The sequence below is a fragment of the Corvus moneduloides genome, unplaced genomic scaffold, assembly GCF_009650955.1.
Source record: "Corvus moneduloides isolate bCorMon1 unplaced genomic scaffold, bCorMon1.pri scaffold_114_arrow_ctg1, whole genome shotgun sequence".
Lineage (NCBI taxonomy): Eukaryota > Metazoa > Chordata > Aves > Passeriformes > Corvidae > Corvus > Corvus moneduloides.
In genome coordinates, this window is record NW_022436879.1 from 121836 (window position 1) to 143584 (window position 21749).

Consider the following 21749-nt stretch of genomic DNA (forward strand, 5'->3'; position numbering starts at 1 on the left):
GCCCAGGCTGGGTCTGTTGTGCCGGTGCTCAGGGCGGGATCTCTCCTGGTCCTTCTCTCAGCTCCTGGGCTTTTCCTTGTATTTCCTGTCCCTGTGCAGTAGCAGAGGGCAGGGACAGAGCGGTTTTGGTGTCTCCCGGCATCCAGGCAGGGCCAGCCCAACCCCGAGGGTTGTGAGGGGCTTGTGGGGGTTCCCTGTTTGTGGGACATCCCTGCTGGAGGAGGTAAAACTGGAAGGAGGGAGGTGTGGGGGAAAGGTGTTTTTAAAAGTCTTCTTCTCATTATCCTACTCTGAGTTTGTTAGCAATAAATTCAATTCATATCTCCAATTTCGAGCCTGTGACGGTGTTTGACGAGGGATCTCTCCTGGTCCTTATCTCAGCTCATGAGCCCTTGGTTAAATTTTCTGTCCCCTGTCTGGCTGTGGAGGGCAGGGAGAGAGCGGCTGTGGTGGGTGCCTGACATCGGGCCAGCGTCCCCCCACTCCAATGGCACATGTTCCTGTGTGGCCCTGGGCTATGGTGCCACTGTTGCTGTTGCTTTTGTCTTCCTTATGATTTTATCTTTTGCATGAAATGCTTGTGAAGTGCCCCCGATGTCCCTCGTGTCCCCTGGGCATCGACAGCCCCGGCCCTTGCCCTGCTCCCCTCCCACGTTCCATCCCGGCTGGCAGAGCCTTGGAGCTGCCGTGGGGCCGTGGGGCTGCCCCGGGGGCTGCGCCCCGAGCCGTGGCCCCTTCCCAGTGCTCCCAGTCTGCCCATCCAGCCTGGAGCAGCCAGCGAGGGCTTCAGCTGGGGCGGCAGAGAGGCGCTGCTGGGCTTGGGTTGGGTTGTTCTTCCCAAGCTGGGCATAAACGACTTTGGGAGTTTTCTGCCACAAATCTCTCCCCCCGTGCACTCAGCCAAAGGGGTTTGGGGCGGTTTCCCCTTTTTCGGGGAAATCAACGCCATGCACTGATGCTCCGAATTAGGGGCGGGAGTAGCGAGGCTGCAGGGTTTCCCAAGGAGCCGGAGGCACCCCACACGCAGGGCTGGGCAGGTCGGGCCGGGAGCAGCGGAGAGCTTTGTTTCTCTTCTCAGCTGAATGGCGGCTCGGGCCGGGCCCGTTCCAGCGCTGTTCCTCAGCTGCGGCTTTCCCCTCACGCAGCCCGGGGGGCGCTGGGAGCGCGGGGCGGGGCTGGGCCGTGTGCAGAGCCCGCCCCTCGCTCCGATTGGGCGGTGCTGCCGTCAGTCGTGGTTCTGGCGCGCTGATTGGTCGGAGCGGGGAGCAGCCCGGGCCCGGAGCCGCCGGCAGGGCGGCCGTGGCGCAGCAGAGGCGCCATTGGCGGAGCGTCGGTGCGGGCCCGGGAGCGGCCGCGGCGGCCGGAGCCCGGTGAGGCGGCGGCGGAGCTCGGAGGCGGCCCCAGCGCAGGTGGGAGCCGCGCTCGGTTCTGGCGGGGCTCGGGGCTGGCTGCGGGCGGAGGGGGCGGCAGGGGGCTGTGGCGGGTTCGTTGTGCCGTGTGGGCGCCGTGTTCGCCCTGGCGTGAGGGCGCTGCGGGAGCGGCTGCCCGCGGTCTCCTTCCCGCTGCTCCCTCGGCAGGAGCCGGTGCCGGAGCAGCGCTGCTCGTCCCGGCTGCTGTGGGTAGGACAGAGGTGGCTGCCCCGTGCCCGGGAGTGTGCGGGAAAGTTCCCGTGGCCAGAGGTTTGTGTCCCCAGAGGAGCCGGAGGAGTCCTGTAAAAGTAGCTTTATTCCTGGACAAAGGGAGAGGCCACGGGGCATTTCCCGTGGGGTCTGTCCAAGTGTTGGAGGACGCAGCCTCCTTTTTATGCCGATTTGCCCGGCCGCATCTCCGTGTCCCTTTCCCCAGTGGCTGAGGTCCTTGGAAGGTACAGACTTCCCGATCCGCCTGCTGCATGTGCCCCTTAATGTGCCCCCCCACTTTGTATAACATCCGATATTCATGGCTCTGTGAAGTCTTTGCTCTTCTTCGGGAAGTTCAGGAATTTCGCTGGACCTTGGCTGAGCCGCAGTTTGTGTCAATTTGTAACATTTTCTGAAATTTATGGTTTCTCTCGTTAGTTCCTTACCTCCAAGTCCCTGGCCCTATCTCCAATGGGATTCACACCATCTGTTTTGAAAGACGCGTTCATTTTTTTTCCTTTTAATCCCCCCTCTTCTTATTTTTTCAGTACTTTTCTTTACAAACTCTAGAAATGCCTTAATCTGTTCTTCCTGGGCCTTCTTTGGTTTTGGGATTATTCTCAGTGACCTCATTCTGTGTCCTTTTGTAGCCGTTTCTGGGTCAGGAGGCCTGGCTGCCACCTGCATGCCCTTGATCCCCTGCTGAATCAGCTGCACTGAGCAAGGTGTGGTGCATGGTAAAAAGATGAGAGTTGCTGTAGCACCTGAGAGGAGAAACAGCATTGGTTTCATGTGGAAGAATGGCTGCAAGAAAGAGGACATAAAACCCTGAGAGCTGCTGCAAGCTCAGCAGCAAACCCACAAGAATGAGCAAGGTCAGCATGACCTTGAGCCTGCCTGCTGGACAATAACAGGATCTTGTGGTCAGCAAAACAAGGATGTGGGTTACAGCCCTAACCACAGCTGGGCCGAGCTAAGAAAATGTAACCTTTAAGAATTATCCAATCAACTAAGGACAAGTATGATTAGATAATAACGCCGGCTATAAATGTAACCACAGAATCACTAATAAACGAAGCTTGCTCACCAATCAAATTGATTGTCTGCATCTTCCCTCGTCCTCCGCAGTTTAATGCACGGTCTGCCAGGGAACCACGAAAACGTGTCCCAGTCCCGTCCTTTCCATGTTTGGAGTGGTACATGAGCTGCTTTCTTATTTCCTTTCTTCTCTGTTTCACCACTTTTCCTTTGCCATCTCTTTGCCAAGAGCAGTTTGAGTCATTTAATTTTCCACAACCTCCTGGTCCTTCTGTTGGAAAAGAATCTGATGCCATCCCAGGGTGAAATGTGGCGCTGCTCATGGGAGTGGATTGGTGGGTGAGAAGGTCAGGAGCTGGAGCTGTGTGCTTGGTTATGATTTGGAGGACAGCTTGTAATCTAGTGATGCATTGAAATGATCAGTGGGTTCTCTGGCACCTGGTATGAATTTGTTCGGGTTCCCAGGGGCTGCTCCATGGTGTTGTAGGATTTGTTCTGGTGGCCGTTGATCTTTTCCCCATTTTTGGGCGCTCCCTCCAGCCAGGGATGCATCAATTGACCTCTTTTCTCTGATTAAATCATCACATCCTTGGATTCCCAAGTGATTTCGCTGAACTTGTGGCAGCAAAAGCAGCCCAGTGGTCAAACCCACCCTGTATAACACAGACAGTACCAGCAGATGTTGGAGTGGGGAGAGGGATGATTCCCCCCCGCTTTTGTGAGTGAAGTTCTCCCAACATTCTCCGTTTGCTGTTTTCCTTTTCAGCTTCAGGGATTTCTGTTGCAGAGTCAGAGATGCTCAGTGTGGGCTCTGCCTTTAGCGATGCAAATTCCGTCAGTGCAGGGAGGCAGAGCTTGGGGTGAGGGGCAGAGGGAATCAGCCCAATTCCTGTGGCAGGCAAGGAGAGCCTGGGACATTGTGCCCACTTCCCCCAGCAGAGTTAATTTGCATTTTCAAAGCTCCTCTGCTGGCTGCCTGGAAGGAAGCTTCTCCTCCAGGGCAGCCATCAGGTGACTCACAAGTGGCCGCCCCCAAAAGTGGCTTTTTTTCCCCCTTTTTTTTTTCATATTTTTTAACTGTTTATGAGGAAAAGGGTCAGTTTTAAAGCTCTTCCAGTTTTGCAAAATGCAACCTACAGGTGAATATCGAAAAACCCATTCCAAAATTCTGCCATCACTAACAGCCACGCACACATACACAAAAAAGCCCCAAAGCAATAAAGATTTTTGCTACTTCTTCCCCTAAGACTAAAAATTGATTCTCACACCACTGGCCCAAACCCAGCTGACAATATCAAAGTAGGATTATTAAGAAAAAGCCTTCTAATGATGTAATCTTGTTACCAAAACTGTGGGAAGAACAAAAACTCTCCAACAACCTTTTTAGTGTTAGAGGATTAAGGCTGAAGAAAATGGATACAGAAGCTAAATTTTTAGCAATGTAATATTGAACATTTATTAGTAGAACAAAGGCAAATCACAGCTCTGGGGCGCTTGGCAATATTGCCAGAGGCGCCCTCCATTCATTTTACTGTGGACTGAAGTACTCTCCTGAACTGTTACATATTCATTAACCCAGGAAGGAATTTACACTTCACTCACCTTTCCCCGCTCCGGTTTCTGCCCCTTCCCCCAGCAGGACACCGCCTCAGTCCTCTGGATCGCTTCAGAACTGCAGACAGGCCCCCTCTCTCCGGTGCCTCCGCAGTCTCCAGCCTCATTGGCAGCTGCCAGTTCCCTTGGGCGGTGTGAGTTCTGATGAGGTAACAATCTTCCTGGGATGCTTGCGGTTTATCTTCTTTGTTTCTCAAAGATGTCTTGGTTCCTGGCTCTGTAGTTTCTCAGCTCAAAAGACATTTATTACCATGTGTTTATTAATACATTTCTTAGCATATTACAACTATTTTGAAATTACAATTTACCTTAATCTCGTTTCTACTTAACTACATTTTACCTTAACGCTATTTCTACACAATCCATCATCACTTCTAAATGTTTGAATCATATATGTGAAAGACAACATTTATCATTCACTCATTTATCACACCAGGGTAAGGAATTCCAAACATGGATTCCAGGGGAGATAATTGAATATCTGCCCTGGGTCTGGCTCTTCTTCGTGCCAAAGCCAATGGCAGCAGCCGTACCCGTGGCATCTTGGTTTCTCTCAGCAGCTTCAGAAGGTGTTTCCTTATTTCCCCATTCATTCTTTCCACCCAACCCGAACTCTGGGGGTGCCAGGGCGTTTGGAGGTGCCACTGTGTTCCTAAAGCAGCCAGAACGGCCTGAAGGATCTTTCCTGTAAAATGAGTTCCCCTGTCTGAGTCTATTCCTTCCACAATCCGTATCTTGGAATTGTTTGTTCCAAACATGCCTTAAGAACTGATGCAGGGATTGCTGAAGCAGTCGGAAATGCTTCTGCCCCGCTGTGAGCTGCCATGCTGTTAGCAGAAGATGTTGAAGCCTTCCTGCTTGGGGCATTTCAGTGCCAGGCTCTTCCAAGCACCCCCAGCTCAGCCCTTTGAGCTGAGCATGCGGGCGCTGAGCTGCGCTTTGTCTCATTCCCTTTCCTTAAGAGCAGCGTGTCTTGTCACTCTTTTCCCTTCTGCTGCCCTTGCAGACCCATCCCTAAACACATTTTCTCCCTCAGGCCAGGGAATGTCTGGTAAATCTCTCCTAGCCCGGGTCTGGAGCTCTGTCACTTGGCTGCAGCCATGGGTTTCTTGCCAGCCCCGTGTCCAGGGCCGTTCAAGCAGGAGGCTGGGTTCAACCCTTGCCCTGTCCTCAACTCTGAATCCTCCTGTTCCATCCAACACGTTTCATTCTGTAAGAACCGAGCGCTGCTCATCCATTTAGAGGCTCCTTTGGTTAACAAAGCTTTACCTTGATGCCAGGCTTGAACAATCAGAGATTGTGCTGCTGTCAGTTTTCAGGCCTCAGTTCCCATTAACGCCGGAGCTGCACAATTCTGCAGACAATGAGGCCACTCTCTGGCCACTGGCTTAAACACTTGAGCCCAAGAATTCCTTTGGCATGGCCCTGTTTAACATCCACATGCAATTCAAATGGTTTTTCCCTGTCTGGGAGGGCCAGGGCAGGAGGCTCAGTTAATCTGCTTTTGAAGCCTTGAAAATTGTGCTTTCCTTCTGGTGTCCATGATGGGGTTTCTTGCCTGGCAGGAGAGGAGAGTTGTAGGGAGAGATGCCTGGCTCCAGAAGCGCTGCCTTTAGCAGGGACTCAGTAAGAGACTGTAACCCCTTCCTTGCCTCCCTTGGAACAGGGTATTGCTTTTAGACACCACTTGTCCTGGATGCTTCAGAGGAATTTGGAGAAGCTCCATATCTAATTTTCCCTATTTCCCTGGGGCTGCCCACACTTCTGGGTTCCCTTCAGCAGAGGCCTTGGCAGACATTTGACACCAAGGTACAGCAGCATTAGCCTCTGTATCTCCTTTGACAATATGAATTTGTATTCCCACTTCAGCCCCCAAATCCCTTCCCAGTAAATTACAATCACAATTAGGAACAAACAGAAATTGATGCGTTTCAAACCCATCCCCCACATCTACTGATAGTGGTTGAATAAAACACACCTGCTCATGTTTCCCACTTATTGCCTGAATAATGAAAGAACTTCTTGACAATTTCCCCCCTTAGGTCTCAGATTCGGAGTGGATCGAGAGGTCCCTGTGTCCATCAGGAGCGGCCTCGTCTCGATCCAGAGGCGCCCTGAATGTTCTCAAGGGCTCTGGTGCGGTGGGTCCCTGGTGTGCTGGGAGCTCTGAGAGCCCTGACAATCCATGTCCATCAGGGGTGGACTTGCTGGTGCTGAGGGTGCTGCTGTCTGTGCTTGCAGTGGCCTTGTGGCCTGCAGCTGGAGCCCTGATTCCTTGGCAGGGGCTGTTTGGGTGGGCTCTGCCGTGCCGAGGAGGGCAATGCCTGTGCCAGGTGCTTGTGGCCGCCGCCGTCCCCTGGGTGCTGGGGCCCCCTTGGGCCCTGCGGTTCATCCCTGGGGGGCTGTAGAAACTCTGCCATGGCCTTTGCCTTCACCTTGGCCTTTTGCTCATCCCTTCTTGCATTCCCCTGCTGAGCCTTTCTGGCCAAGTGCTGCAGGGGCTTCTTGTGCCTCTCCTGCAGCCCCCTCAGTGCCTGTGGGTGCTCATCCTCTGACAGCTGCTGAGCTTTCTGCAAAATCATTCGTTTCTCCAGTGACCCAAACGAGATCGAGAAAAGAAAATCCTGATCCTTCCACATCCCGCAGCCTCCTGGGGGCCGGGGGCCACTGCTGGCCCTGCCTGGGGGATGTTGGGGTCAGGCAGTGCCCGGCGCTGAGCCCCGGCTGCCCCACAGCCCCGGCCCGGCCCCGCAGCTCCCCACAGGCCTCCAGCCCGTGCTGCCCTGTCCTGCTGCTCCCCCCCACAGAGAAACACCCTGAAATCCTGAACTTCTTTGTTTCTCAGTCCTGGAAACCAGGGATACAAAAGATCCAGATCAGCTGGCAAATTATGAGACAGTGCTGAAAAGCATCCCGGTCGACACCTTTTTCTCTTCCTCCTCTTTTCCATCTTCCTTTTCCTTTCTTGCCACATAGGTTCCTCCTGCTGCTGTTTGCCTTAACCATATTCCTGCACACTCCCTTCAACCAATCCCTTCCTAGCACACCAACACCATCCATCCCCTGTTGCTGAGACCCCTTCTCGACTTCCCTTTTTACCCCCGCTGGGTGTCCATGTCCTTAATTACCTCTGGGAGAATGTGCAAACCGCGTGAACATTGTCCCCTTTTGTATAGGACACGATGTCCATGGTTGTGTTCAGGCTTTGTTGTTGTTCTGGAAGTCGAGGAATTTAGCAGGAGCTTGGCTGAGCAGCAGTGTGTGTCAATCAGTACCATTTTGTGGAGCTGATGGTTTGTGCTGTCACTTGCTTGTGTCCAAGTCCGTGTGGCTGTGTCCGAGCAGATTGAGAGCATGTGTTTGTAGCGAGGCGTTGCTGTTGTTCCTTCGCTGGGGGTGGGTGCCCGGTTTTCGGGCCATCCCCCCTGGAGCAGGGTGTCCCCCCTTGGTGCAGGCGCGGCCCTCAGGCAGCGCTCAGCCAATCAGAAGGCGCGGCGCTGGTGAGTCAGCAGTTGCCAGGCAGAGCCGCAGCGCCCGGCGCTCCCCAGCTGGAGCCCCCGTGTGGCCCGGCCTTGGCGCCCCCCGCGAGGGGAATTTGGGGAGGTGGGAGGGGGGCAGCGCCAAGGCCGGGCCGGCCCGTGCTGTGCTGGCAGAAGTGGCTGCGGCGGGGGCCGAGTGCGGGCAGGAGCGGCCGAGAGCCCAGCGCTGCCGCAGCCCGAGCTGCCGCAGCTGCATCCCTGCTGGTGCTGGGGGATCCGAGAGCTCTGGGGGGCAGAGCGAGCCAGGGGTGGGTGCTGGACCTGGGGGGAGGAGGAGAAAGGCTGGAGGAGCAGGGCTGGAGACCAGAATGGTGAAAGGATGCACGTGAGAGCAGCAGGTGGGATTCTGCAGGAGAAGGAGTAGTGTGAGGAAGAGGAGTGTGAGGAAGAGTAGGGACAGAGGAGGAGGAGGAGGAGCAGGAAGAGGAGGCACCGCAAGGTTCCAGCACTCGCTGTATCTGCAGCCTCCCCCCAGCCCCAGGAGCGTTGCACCCCCCATCCAGCAGGTGATCAGGGAGGGGGATCCACGATTTTCCTGGGGGTGAATCTTGGTGTTTCTGAGGTATATTGGTCTCCATGTTGGTGTTTTGGGGATTTTTTGTGGGGGCTGAATGTTTATCTTTTGGAAGGGGTTTTGTCTGAATCTTGATGTTTTGGGAATTTTCTGTCTATGTCTTGATGTTTGTGGGACTTTTGGTTTGAATCTTTGTGTTTTGGAGGTTTTTACAGACACAAGATGCCCGGTGATGGCCTTGGGCAGGACGAACCCCCAGCCCAAGGAGCTCACCCCTTGTTTCTCCCCCCAAACCAGGATTTGTCATTCCCAAGGTGTGGCCGGATGGAGGAGGAGGAAAAGCCCCGGAGATGCCGCACAAGGAGCGGCTGCAAACGCAGCCCAGAGAGATCCAAGGAGGAAAGAGCCCCCCTGTGCCGGGAAGGCGGCCAGAGATCCAGGGGGAGCTTGGAGCTGGGGGAGAAGCTTCAGGGTGGCAAGAAGCCCCACAAGTGCTTGGAATGTGGGAAGGGCTTCAGGCGGAGCTCCAGCCTGAGGGCACACCAGAGGATCCACACTGGGGAAAAGCCCTACAAGTGTGGGGAGTGTGGGAAGAGCTTCAGGTGGAGCTCCAGCCTGATCCAGCACCAGAGGATCCACAATGGGGAGAGGCCCTACGAGTGTGGGGAATGTGAGAAGGGCTTCACCAACAGTTCCTGCCTGATCCGGCACCAGGTGGTCCACACTGGGGAACGGCCCTATGAGTGCTTGGATTGTTGGAAGAGCTTCGGACAGAGCTCTGAACTGAGGGGACACCAGCGCACCCACACTGGGGAGAGGCCCTACGAGTGTTCTGAGTGTGGGAAGAGGTTTCAGAGGAGCTCCCACCTCCTCGAACATCAGCGCATTCACACGGATGAGAGGCCCTTCCGCTGTCCCAATTGTGGGAAGGGCTTCAAACACAACTCCATCCTTGCCAGGCACCAGCGCATCCACACCGGGGAGAGGCCCTATGAGTGTCCCCAGTGTGGGAAGAGCTTCTCACAGAGCTCTCACTTGACCCAACACCAAGGGAGGCACCACTAAGGGAAGCCCTGTGAGTTCCCCGAGTGCGGGAAGAGCTTCGTGCGCTGCTCCAGCTCCATCCCCCGTGGGAGGATCGGCGTTGGATGATCCCCAGTGACCCCCGTTGGGCAGAGCCCTGGTGACCCCTGTTCCGGGTGATCCCCGCTGGGTGGGGGGAAGGTGTTGGAGAGATTTCTTTGCCTTCTCCTTGTGCTGCTGTGATGTGGTTGGTAATAAATTCCCTCCCTGTGCCCAGGCTGGTTCTGTTGTGCCCGTGCCGGTCCTCAGGGCGGGATCTCTCCTGGTCCTTCTCTCAGCTCCTGGGCCTTTCCTTGTATTTCCTGTCCCTGTGCAGTAGCAGAGGGCAGGGACAGAGCGGTTTTGGTGTCTCCCGGCATCCAGGCAGGCCCAGCCCCGGGGGTTGTGAGGGGCTTGTGGGGGTCCCCCATTTTCGGGACATCCCCGCTGGAGGAGGGTGTCCCCCCCATTCTTGCTGCTCCAGCCCTCAGGCAGCCCTCAGCCAGGCAGAGAACGCGCTCAGCTGGGGCCTCGTTTTTGGCACACCTGAGACCCTGGACATCTCCATCCTCATCTTGGAGTGCACCTGAGCTCCTGGATATCTGGGACTGGGCAACTCCAGGAGTTAAAATGCTGGAAAAGGGGATTTTGGCCACTGCCAGCACTGAAAATCCCAGGAACAGGGGGGTTGGGGAACAGACAGACCCCAAAAATCCTGGGGACAGGGGGCTTAGGGAACACCAAAACTCCGAAAATCCTGGAAAAATGATGATTTTGGGCCTCCTCAATGGCTGGAAAAAAAAAAGGTCCATTCCGATGACTCCGGCGGGGTGAGAAGTATTGCAGTCCGAAGCAATGTGGTTGATAAAAGCAAGCTCCGTTTATTAGCAGTCCAGAGGCACTTACATAATATACCAGCTTGTTAACTCTTTTTTCAGGTTAACCCTATCACAGCACATTTCTGCTTCTACATAATTAGACTACCTTGGCAAGCTTCTACAGCTATGTTATGATTAAAAGAATTCAGAGTTTCACCCTCCCTTCTCCTGCTCAGTACCTTATCTCTACACAGCTGTACATTTTCAAAACTCCCTTTTTTGATCTCAGGCCTGTTTCTCACACCGAGATGTTCTCATGGAGACAGTTTTTCTCACACAGGCCTTTTGCTTGCAGGCTCTTGCTTGTACAGTTTCCTTATTGATCCCATAATTCTATCAATGATCCATGCCCCTGATCCTCTAACCATCCTTCAATACTCAACCTCCCAAAATCCTGGAAAAAGAGGATGTGGGAAACCCAGTTCCCCAAATCCTGGATATAAGGGGCGTGTTGACACTCCCAGACCCCCAAAATCTCAGGAAATGAGGGGTTTGAGCACTCCCAGAGCCCCAAAGTGGTGGAAGAAGAGGAGTTTGAGTATCCTCAGTCTCTAAAAATCCTGGGATCAGGGAGGTCTGGGCACTCCCAGCACCTTCCAAAATCCTGGGAACAGGGCGGTTGAGGAAAACCCAGAGCCCTAAAATCATGGGAAAAGAGGAGTTTGGCCACTGCAAACCCCAAAAATCGTGGGAAAGGGGAACAACCGTCAAAAAAGAGGAGATTGGGACAACGCCCTTCCCCCAAAAATCCCCAAATGATGAGGAAGGAGCGGGAGAAGGGCCTGGAGAGAAAACCAGAAGGAGGCGGGATTAGGAAGGAGGAGGAGCAAGAGGAGAGATGGAGGAGGAGGCGGGGGAGGATGAGCGGGAGGAAGAGGAGCAAGAGAGGAAGAGGAGGAGCAGGAAGAGGAAAAGCAGCAGGGGAAGCGCGGGGTCGGAGCCCGCTCTGTCCGCCGCGGCTCTGGGAGCATCCCGCAGGTGAGCGGGGAGGGGGAGCTCGGCCCAAATCTCTCGGGGGGTCTGTAAGAGACGGTCCGAAGATCCCTCATCTGCCTCACGATCATCGCCAGGGACAGAGACTGAACACAGGAGGCCTGGCCTGGCTGAGGTGGAGTGTCTGGAAATTGATGCAGGTCACAATGGACTGCGCCGTTCTCGCTGCCCAGGCGGGAGGGACTGCGCTGAAGCGGAAAGGAATGACCTGTCCTGTCCACCTGTCCTGTACCTGCTTCCCAAAGCAACGGGCCCCATAACAACGGCTGGAGGTTTCCCCAGCTCTTGGCCAGCTGCCCCTCACTTCTGAAAAGGATTATAAAGGGACTTTCTGAAATAACTGGGACGAGATCTCCCCACGGAAAGAAGACGAATCTGTTGGCAGGAGACCACGAGGACTTTGTCTCATCTGTTGGTAGCTATTCCCCCCGCCTTCTTCCTCTCTACTCTTTGTTTTCTTTATCTCTCTCTCTCCTCTATCACATTACCGTGTTGTGGGCACTTACTAAAGGTGCACTGTTCTGATTAAAACTGAAATCTCTTGTATCCTTTTACACTCTGAGATCGATGAACGAACCATCACGACCCTCGCTTGTATTAGCAGATCGTGACAGGGTCCCCAAGCGGTGTTTTCTCTTGGAGGGTATTTGGAGCTCACAGCTTCCAGAATGGAGCCCCAAATCTCTGTGGGTCCCTGGGAGAGTTTCATTTTGGGGCAGGGGAGGGGGGTGCAATGTTTGGATCCTGCGGGACCCCAAAGCTGAGCCGCAAATGGCCCTTCGGGGGATATTTTGGGGGCTCCATCCTGGTGCAGGGTGGGAGGGGGACATCGGTCTTGGGGCCCGGGAGTATGGTGGATGGGAACGCCGGGAGCCCTGGGGTGGGGTGAGGGGAGAGGGGCGATCCCAGAGCTGAGGGACCCCCAGCAGCCTGGAGAGGGGGTGAGCCTGGATAAGGGGGGACCCGTGGGATCGCTGGAAGCCTGGAGCAGAGAATCAGGGAGAAGGGACCCCTGGGACCCCCAAAATCCCTGGATCATCCCTGAGTGGGACCCCAGAGAGGGGGGATCCCCAGGAGCCACGGGACCCCAATGAGGCCAGGGAAAGGAGAGCCCCAGAACACCAAAGTGGAGAGATCAGAGAGGGGGAAGTGCTGGGAGGATTTTTTGGCCTGAATTGTGGTGGTTTGGGGTTTTTATAGACACAAAAACCCTGGAAACTCCCAGAGATGGACCTGTGCAGGAGGAATCCCCAGCCCAAGGTGTTCACTCCTTTTTTCTCCCCCCAAACCAGGATTTGTCATTCCCAAGGTGTGACTGGATGGAGGAGGAGGAAAAGCCCCGGAGATGCCGCACGAGGAGGAGGGGCTGCAAACGCAGCCCAGAGAGATCCAAGGAGGAAAGAGCCCCCCTGTGCCAGGAAGGCGGCCGGAGATCCAGGGGGAGCTTGGAGCTGGGGGAGAAGCCTCAGGGTGGGGAGAAGCCCCACAAGTGCTTGGAATGTGGGAAGGGCTTCAGGTGGAACTTTGGGCTGAGGGCACACCAGAGGATCCACACTGGGGAAAAGCCCCATGAATGTGGGGAATGTGGGATGGGCTTCAGAGACAGCTCCCAGCTCAGGGAACACCAGAGGATCCACACTGGGGAAAAGCCCTTTGAGTGTGGGAAATGTGGGAAGAGCTTCAGGCAGAGATCCCACCTGATTCAACACCAGGTGATCCACACCGGGGAACGGCCACATGAGTGTGGGGAATGTGGGAAGAGCTTCGGCCGGAGCTACAGCCTGATTCAACATCAGATGATCCACACCGGGGAGAGGCCCTACGAGTGTTCTGAGTGTGGGAAGAGGTTTAAGATCAGCTCCGATCTCCTCAGACATCAGCGCATTCACACGGATGAGAGGCCCTTCCGCTGCCCCGACTGCGGGAAGGGCTTCAAACGCATCTGCAACCTCATCAGGCACCAGCGCATCCACACCGGGGAGAGGCCCTACGAGTGTCCCCAGTGTGGGAAGAGCTTCTCACAGAGCTCTCACTTGACCCAACACCAACGGAGGCACCGCTAAGGGAAGCCCTGTGAGTGCCCCGAGTGCGGGAAGGGCTTCGTGCGCTGCTCCAGCTCCATCCCCCGTGGGAGGATCGGCGTTGGATGATCCCCAGTGACCCCCGTGGGGCAGAGCCCTGGTGACCCCTGTTCCGGGTGATCCCCGCTGGGTGGGGGGAAGGTGTTGGAGAGATTTCTTTGCCTTCTCCTTGTGCTGCTGGGATTCGGTTGGTAATAAATTCCCTCCCTGTGCCCAGGCTGGGTCTGTTGTGCCCGTGCTGGTGCTCAGGGCGGGATCTCTCCTGGTCCTTCTCTCAGCTCCTGGGCCTTTCCTTGTATTTCCTGTCCCTATGCAGTAGCAGAAGGCAGGGACAGAGCAGTTTTGGTGTCTCCCGGTATCCAAGCAGGGCCAGCCCAGCCCCAGGGGTTGTAAGGGGCTTGTGGGGGTCCCCCGTTTGCTTATTTAGACCACACGGAAAGGCGGGTATTCCTTTTGTTCCAGCTCGCCTGCCGGAAGGTGGAGGGGGACTCCGAGCCTCCGGGCCCCGCCGGGTCAGGGCCTCTGCACCCTCTCCTTTCCCAACACCGTGGCACAGAGCCTGTGTCACTGCTGGGGGGGAACTGTCCCAGAGCCGCAGGCAGCTAAAGCCAGCCATGGACTGCTCATAGCTAAACCCATCCGGCGCGGCTCCCTGGGACCGGCGGGTCCCTCTCCTCTCCATGCGGAGCCGGCGGAGTCAACGGGAGCCGGCAGAGCCTCCTGTCTGCAGCCAGCACACTCCGCGCTGAACTGAAGAGGACACCATGCAGCCAGCAGCACAAAAGGAGCGAGGTTTTCTCCACCGTAAAGCCCGAACAAGAACACTCTTCAACATGGCGGCTTCGGAGTCAGAGAGAAGAGAAAGTGAGTCCTGTGGGACGGAGCTGGAAATGGCGACGGGAGAAAAGAGGGCGGTGCCGCGATTCTGGCGCGCAGCTTAAAAAAATTCCTGCAGGCTGTGGTAAGAAACTGTAATATCACAAACTGTTTGTCTCTTTGATCCATTTGGAGTACATGGCGGGGATGGAGAATTCACACGTGGCCCGTGAAAATTGTGAAGAGGGCCCATGCCAGGCTATATAGAAGCAGTGAGAGGCTTTTAGACACTTGTGGTGAAGAAAGCCTTTGTGTTCAGGCCAGAATAACTCATCCTTAAAAAGATTAATAGCCCCATGTGATGGCCCATGTCTGGCAGTGTGAAGGAATTGTGAGATTTTTCAGGGCAGAGGTGTTTTACACCACAGCAGATTGTTTCTTTCCAGGTGGGTCTGCTGTTGATAGCACGTTGGGAACCACGTGATGCAGAAGAAAACCCTTTTCTCCTTAAGCATAACAAAGAGACTTTTCAAGAACTGCAACACTGACCGAAATTCCATGTTCTGTTATCCTTTCTGTGAGTTGGGTAAAAGGAGGGAAGTGCTGGAAGAGAGGGGAGGTTTGCTTTAATTTCTTGTTATTTCTTTTTACTTTTAATTCTGTTAGTAATAAACTTTTTCTTTGTACAGCAACTGTTTTAAGTTTGAACCTGTTTTGCCTCGCAGTTCTCTAGTTTTCCTCAATATTTTCTTACTTTCCCCTTATGAAAAATAACAGATTTCGTGTGCTTGACGCTCAGCTGCGTCAAACCACGACAGGCAGAGCCCTGGTGCCCCCTGAGTGATCCATGTTTGGATCCAGTGTCCTGGGTTTGCATGGCCAGGCTTTGGAAATAGGGGGCCTCCAGGGGTGGCTTCCCTGAGCAGCTTCCAGAAGCTTCCCCCGTGTCCAGTTCCTGTTCCGCCCCGCCCCTGAAGGCGAGGGTAACCCAGGGTCTGGTTCATGGCTCCCTGGGGCAGATTAGAGTGAAACAACAGTGAAAGATCTGTGTTTATAAATATATCTCTGTAGGGTTTATTTCAGAACAGTTCGGTTACTGTGTGAAGGGGGTTTGGAGCCCTTTTGGTTACCATCTCCAGTAATATTAAAAGCATAAAAGTAAAACTTAGGAAATGTATAAGGGCAAAGAAAGTATGAGAGTAGAAGGATACACAGTCAGCAGCCCTGGATCAGCAACAAAACTTTTGGTTTCGGTTGTTCCAATGTCCCTGTCCTTGGTGTAAGTGATGGTCCCAGGCTGGATCCCGTGGGGGCTGGGGAAGCGCAGGAAACTCCAAGTTCCGTGGGTTAACACAGGTTCAGGTTTGGGTGAACACCCAGGCACCTCCCCCGGGGGAGTTTTGCACTGTCCGATGTCACACTGTGGATCCCGGGGCACTTTGGGGGCTCTGATGGTTTATGGCCCCTTCTAAGACATGGCCCTGCCCCTCCCGGCAGCGCAGCTGAGCCAGGCATGGCCCATGCGAAGGGATGGAAACCTCCAGCCCTCTGTGTGCATGTCCCGGGCCTGCCCCGGGCGGGTTCCCAGAGCTGGGCCAGCTGTGGAAGGGAGGGCGCTGCCCTGCTCCAAAGCCCTGTCCCACCTGGCCGGATCTGCTTCCCATCGGCCTCTGCCCTTCCCTGGCTCCAGGCCCGGCTCGTCCCCTCCGGGCTGGGTGTTCCCCCCCTGTGCCCCCGGGCGCTCCCTGTGCCCACGGCCAGCAAAGGCCCCGCTGCTGTTGCCAGTGGCCAATGGTTTGAGCCACTAACCTGGAACATTTCAGTCCCTCACAGCTCTGCACCCCAAAAGCCGAGAGAGATCGAAGGCGCCTCAAAGCGACTCCATCCCACTGCAAACAGCTCAATTCCACCTCAGAAAAACTCCATCCCACCTCCAAATTTTGGGGTATCCCCTGTGCCCAAACTGCTCCCAGTTGTAGATGTTCCTGTCCATGAACTTCACCCAGTTGTTGTCATCAAGGAAGTGCCAGTGGGCTTTTCCCCAGGAATGGAACACACCTGTGTGGGAGACAGGTCAGGGGGTGCCCCCCTCCAGCAGCCCCCAGCACCCCACAGCAGGTTGGGAGCTCAAGGGACCCCCCTGGACACCCCTTTCCCACCCCTCTCTGCCCCACGGCCACCTCAGCACCAGCTGCTGGGTGGGGAGGAACCCCCCATGAGACCCCCAGGGAGGAACAGGGGTTTGGGGAGCCCCCCGTGAGGTTCTGCCCCCCCGAGAGCCCCAGGGAACAGCTCAAGAGATCAAGTGATGGGGAAACGAAGGGACTCTCATGGGAAGCCCTTTCCCGCTGTCCCCCCGGCCCTTATCCCCCTCTCAGACACCTTTCCCATCGTCCCCGCGCCCCTCCCCACTCACCCAAGAGCTCCTCACCCGCAGCCGGGGGCTCCCAGCAGCCAGAGCGGGGTGACACGGGGGGGACACACGGGGGTCCCCATTCCTGATCCATCCCAGGGCTGGTTTTGCCCCTCCAGTCTCGGCTCCCTGCGGGGTTCCCCAGAGTCCCTCTCCAGTGCCTCCCAATAAACGGGACCGGGGCCGAACTGGGAACACTGGGAGCAGCTGGGTGGGGGCAGAGTGACAGCGGGGCTGGAGGGGACACACGACCCCCCCAAAATCAGCGCGGGGATGGAGCGGGGGGTCCCGGCCGGGCCCGAGGCCACGGGGAGGGGCTGCGGCCGCCGGCGGCTCAGGAGCTCTGTGGGCAGAGCAAAGGGGGTGACACCGGGCTGGGGGGCCCCGGGGGGGCACACACGCTCTGGGGGAGGGGGGATGCGATCCCCGGGACCCCCCGTCACCTCCTCGAGCAAGTGAAAGCCGAGCCCCAGCGCCAGGAAGATGAAGCCCAACACGAAGTCCCCGATCCCCGTCAGAATCTGGCTGCGGGCAGTGTCTGCTGGCATCTCTGGGGGGGCCGCAGGGGTCAGGACCTCTCAAAAAAACCCCCAGAGAGCCATCAGGACCCCCCAAACCCCTCTTTTTTTCGTCCCCAATCTGTCCAGAACGCCGTTAAACCTTCCAGCACATGCCAAACCCACTCTCATCTCCTCCAGGACTCCACAAGCCCCATTCCAGTTGCTCCCTGCCTTCCGAGGATCCCCCAAACCCTCTCCCAGCCCCTTTGCCAAGGCTAAAAAGAAGGGTGGCTCTTGATGGAATGCCCAACACCGAGAAACAGGACAAGAGATCGGCCTAGAAGCATAGACAGCTTTGGGTTGCAGTGTTCTGAGAGAAGTGAGCTGCCCTCGCGAGAGGGGAGTGGATTGAGAGCACTGGGGAGGCACTGGGAGGGCACTGGGAGCGACTGGGAACGGAGCGCGCGGCACTGGGAGGCCGAGTCCAGCACGGGGCAGTCGGCGCTGCGGGTCTGCCTGGCAACTGATGAGTCATCAGAGAGACGCGCTCTGATTGGCTGAGGGGCGTCAGCGCCACGCAGGGCTGGGATGGACACGCGCGGGGGCACTGGGAGACACTGGGATGGACTGGGAGAGACTAGGAGTGACTGGGAGAGCTCAGGGGAACCTGGAAGGACAAGAGGCCCCGGGGATGGGCTCCAGGGGGGCTGAGGGGCTCCAGGCTCATCCCCAGGGCAGGGCCCGAGGGGACTCGCTCTGCCCGACGTTCTGCACCTCTGCGCTCCGCCAGCAACGGGGCAACGATCTCGCGGTTGTGCCGCCAGAGCCTGTCCGCCAGAGCCCCTTTGTACCCCACTCTTGCTGCATGGCTGTTCCAGCACTGCGCCTGTTTCTCCCCACACGGGGTGTCCCCCACCAACAGCCCCACATCGCTGCCGAGTGCAGTTGCTGCTCCCGCTGTCAGATGCTCCTCTGCACCAACCTCACCCGCTCGCTGCCCTTCATGAAGTGACACTCGGACTTCATCATCCCCTGGAACACCCCTGTGTGTGCGGGACACAGCTCAGGGGGTGCCCCCCTGCAGCCCCCAGCACGCCCAGAGCTCCGGGAGCCACCCCGGATCCCCGCTCCGCACCCCCTGTGCCCCACGGCCGCCATGGGACCCTCCTGCCCGTGCTCCCACTTCCTCTTTTCCACCCTTCTCCCTATTTCACATCCCCTCCCCCGCCATTTCCAGCCGCTCCCCAGAGGAGTTTTGGAGTCCCATTCCCCCCTTTTCACCCTTTCCACCCTTTTCCCCCACAATCCCCCAATCCCCAGCCCACTCCCGCTCACTTTTAGGGTCCCATCCTCCACTTTTCCCCACTTTCCCACCCCCTCCCACCCGTTTCTCCCCCACTCTTCAGCCCCCTCCTGCTCTTCCTCTGAGGGTCCCCTCCACCTCTCACTCATTTTAGGGGTCCCATCACCCCTTTTTCCCCTTCTCCTCCCCTTTCCCATCATGTCACGCCCCCCCCGCTCACCTGAGAGCTTCGTGCCCGCAGCCAGGGGGGCTCCCAGCACCACCAGTGCCACCAGTACGGCCCCAGCTGCCGCAACTCGCCCCATGGCCAGTGCTGGCCACGATTTTGATTGGCTGAGGGCCCGGCAGTGGGGATTTTTGGGAGGGGGAACCTCGAGGTGCAGGGCAGGTGGGAGCTCAGCTTGTGCCCAGAAATGTGTCCCCAGGGACGCGGGATCTCAGGGGTGCCCATGGCCTGGGGTGACGCTGGCCCGGTGCCAGGCACCCACCAAAGCCACTCTGTCCCTGCCCCCCGCAGCCGCACAGGGGAGAGAAAATGGAACCGAGGCTTCCCGGGTGGGGATAAGGACCGGGAGAGATCCCTCAGCAAACACTGGCACGGGCACAACAGGCTCTAATTAGAGATATTAATTAAATTGATGACACCTGAAAAAATAAGAGCAAGAGAATGAGAAGGAAAAGAAGACCCTTAAAAACACCCTCCCAGTCCTCCCTCCTTCCCAGGGGCTGTGGGGGCATCTCTGCATCTGGCACCTCCATCTTTGGAGCCGCCAGGGATTGGCTCTGCCAGACATGGAGGAAGCTTCCAGATCCTTCTCTCAGAAGCCACCTCTGAACCAACCCCGCTACCAAAACCAGGCTGTGCAAGACCAATAGAGCCCCAAAACTGGGGACCCAGGTATCCAGGAGCTCAGCTGCACCCCAAAATGGGGATGGAGATGTCCAGGGGCTCAGCTGTGCCCAAAAACGAGGCCCCAGCTGAGGGCGTTCTCTGCTTGGCTGAGCGCTGCCTGAGGGCTGGGGCTGCAGCAAGGGGGGACACCCTCCTCCAGCGGGGATGTCCCACAAACAGGGGACCCCCACAAGCCCCTCACAACCCCTGGGGCTGGGCTGGCCCTGCCTGGATGCCGGGAGACACCAAAACCGCTCTGTCCCTGCCCTCTGCTACTGCACAGGGACAGGAAATACAAGGAAAGGCCCAGGAGCTGAGAGAAGGACCAGGAGAGATCCCGCCCTGAGCACCGGCACGGGCACAACAGAACCAGCCTGGGCACAGGGAGGGAATTTATTACCAACCACATCACAGCAGCACAAGGAGAAGGCAAAGAAATCTCTCCAACACCTTCCCCCCACCCAGCGGGGATCACCCGGAACAGGGGTCACCAGGGCTCTGCCCAACGGGGGTCACTGGGGATCATCCAACGCTGATCCTCCCACGGGGGATGGAGCTGGAGCAGCGCACGAAGCTCTTCCCGCACTCGGGGCACTCACAGGGCTTCCCTTAGCGGTGCCTCCGTTGGTGTTGGGTCAAGTGAGAGCTCTGTGAGAAGCTCTTCCCACACTGGGGACACTCGTAGGGCCTCTCCCCAGTGTGGATGCACTGGTGCCTGATGAGGGTGGAGTTGTATTTGAAGCCCTTCCCACAGCTGGGGCAGTGGAAGGGCCTCTCATCCGTGTGAGTGCGCTGATGTCTGAGGAGATCGGAGCTGCTTGGAAACCTCTTCCCACATTCAGAACACTCGTAGGGCCTCTCCCCAGTGTGGGTGCGCTGGTGTTCCCTTAGGCTGGAGCTCTGTCCAAAGCTCTTCCAACAATCCAAGCACTCATAGGGCCTTTCCCCAGTGTGGATCCTCTGGTGCCGGATCAGGCTGGAGCTCCAGCAGAAGCTCTTCCCACATTCCCCACACTCGTACGGCCTCTCCCCAGTGTGGATCCTCTGGTGTTCCCTCAGCCTGAAGTTCCATCTGAAGCCCTTCCCACACTCCAAGCACTTGTGGGGCTTCTCCCCACCCTGAGGCTTCTCCCCCAGCTCCGAGCTCCCCCTGGATCTCCGGCCGCCTTCCTGGCCCAGGGGGGCTCTTTCCTCCTTGGATCTCTCTGGGCTGCGTTTGCAGCCCCTCCTCGTGCGGCATCTCCGGGGCTTTTCTCCTCCTCCATCCAGCCACGCCTTGGGAATGACAAATCCTGGTTTGAGAGGAGAAACAAGGGGTGAGGTCCTTGGGCTGGGGGTTCCTCCACCCAAGTCCATCACCGGGCATCTTGTGTCCTGTAAAAACCTCCAAAACACCAAGATTCAGACCAAAAGTCCCACAAACACCAAGACACAGACACAAAACTCCCAAAACATCAAGATTCAGATAAAACACCCTCCAAAATATAAACACATTCAGCCCCCACAAAAAATCCCCAAACCACCAACATGGAGACCAATATACCTCAGAAACACCAAGATTCACCCCCAGGAAAATCGTGGATCCCCCTCCCTGATCACCTGCTGGATGGGGGGGGCAACGCTCCTGGGGCTGGGGGGAGGCTGCAGATACAGCGAGTGCTGGAACCTTGCGGTGCCTCCTCTTCCTGCTCCTCCTCCTCCTCCTCCTGTGTCCCTACTCTTCCTCACACTCCTCTTCCTCACACTACTCCTTCTCCTGCTGAATCCCACCTGCTGCTCCCACGTGCATCCTTTCACCATTCTGGTCTCCAGCCCTGCTCCTCCAGCCTTTCTCCTCCTCCCCCCAGGTCCAGCACCCACCCCTGGCTCGCTCTGCCCCCCAGAGCTCTCGCATCCCACAGCACCAGCAGGGATGCAGCTGCGGCAGCTCGGGCTGCGGCAGCGCTGGGCTCTCGGCCGCTCCTGCCCGCACTCGGCCCCCGCCGCAGCCACTTCTGCCAGCACAGCACGGGCCGGCCCGGCCTTGGCGCTCCCCCCCTCCCACCTCCCCAAATTCCCCTCGCGGGGGGCGCCAAGGCCGGGCCACACGGGGGCTCCAGCTGGGGAGCGCCGGGCGCTGCGGCTCTGCCTGGCAACTGCTGACTCACCAGCGCCGCGCCTTCTGATTGGCTGAGCGCTGCCTGAGGGCCGCGCCTGCACCAAGGGGGGACACCCTGCTCCAGGGGGGATGGCCCGAAAACCGGGCACCCCCCAGCGAACGAACAACAGCAACGCCTCCCTACAAACACATGCTCTCAATCTGCTCGGACACAGCCACACCGACTTGGACACAAGCAAGTGACAGCACAAACCATCAGCTCCACAAAATGGTACTGATTGACACACACTGCTGCTCAGCCAAGCTCCTGCTCAATTCCTCGACTTCCAGAACAACAACAAAGCCTGAACACAACCATGGACATCGTGTCCTATACAAAAGGGGACAAT

The 21749-nt window shown here is 57.0% G+C and overlaps 1 protein-coding gene and 1 pseudogene across 1 annotated transcript; one reads left to right on the plus strand and one right to left on the minus strand.

The window, feature by feature from the left end:
• Positions 1 to 1044: 1044 nt before the first annotated feature.
• On the plus strand, positions 1045 to 14074 carry LOC116438784 (annotated as a pseudogene).
• Positions 14075 to 19587: 5513 nt separating this feature from the next.
• On the minus strand, positions 19588 to 21507 carry LOC116438786 (zinc finger protein 239-like). The gene has a single exon (XM_032097785.1). The coding sequence runs from the start codon at positions 20616 to 20618 to the stop codon at positions 19872 to 19874; it is 747 nt and encodes a 248-aa protein (XP_031953676.1). The 5' UTR covers positions 20619 to 21507; the 3' UTR covers positions 19588 to 19871.
• Positions 21508 to 21749: the final 242 nt, after the last annotated feature.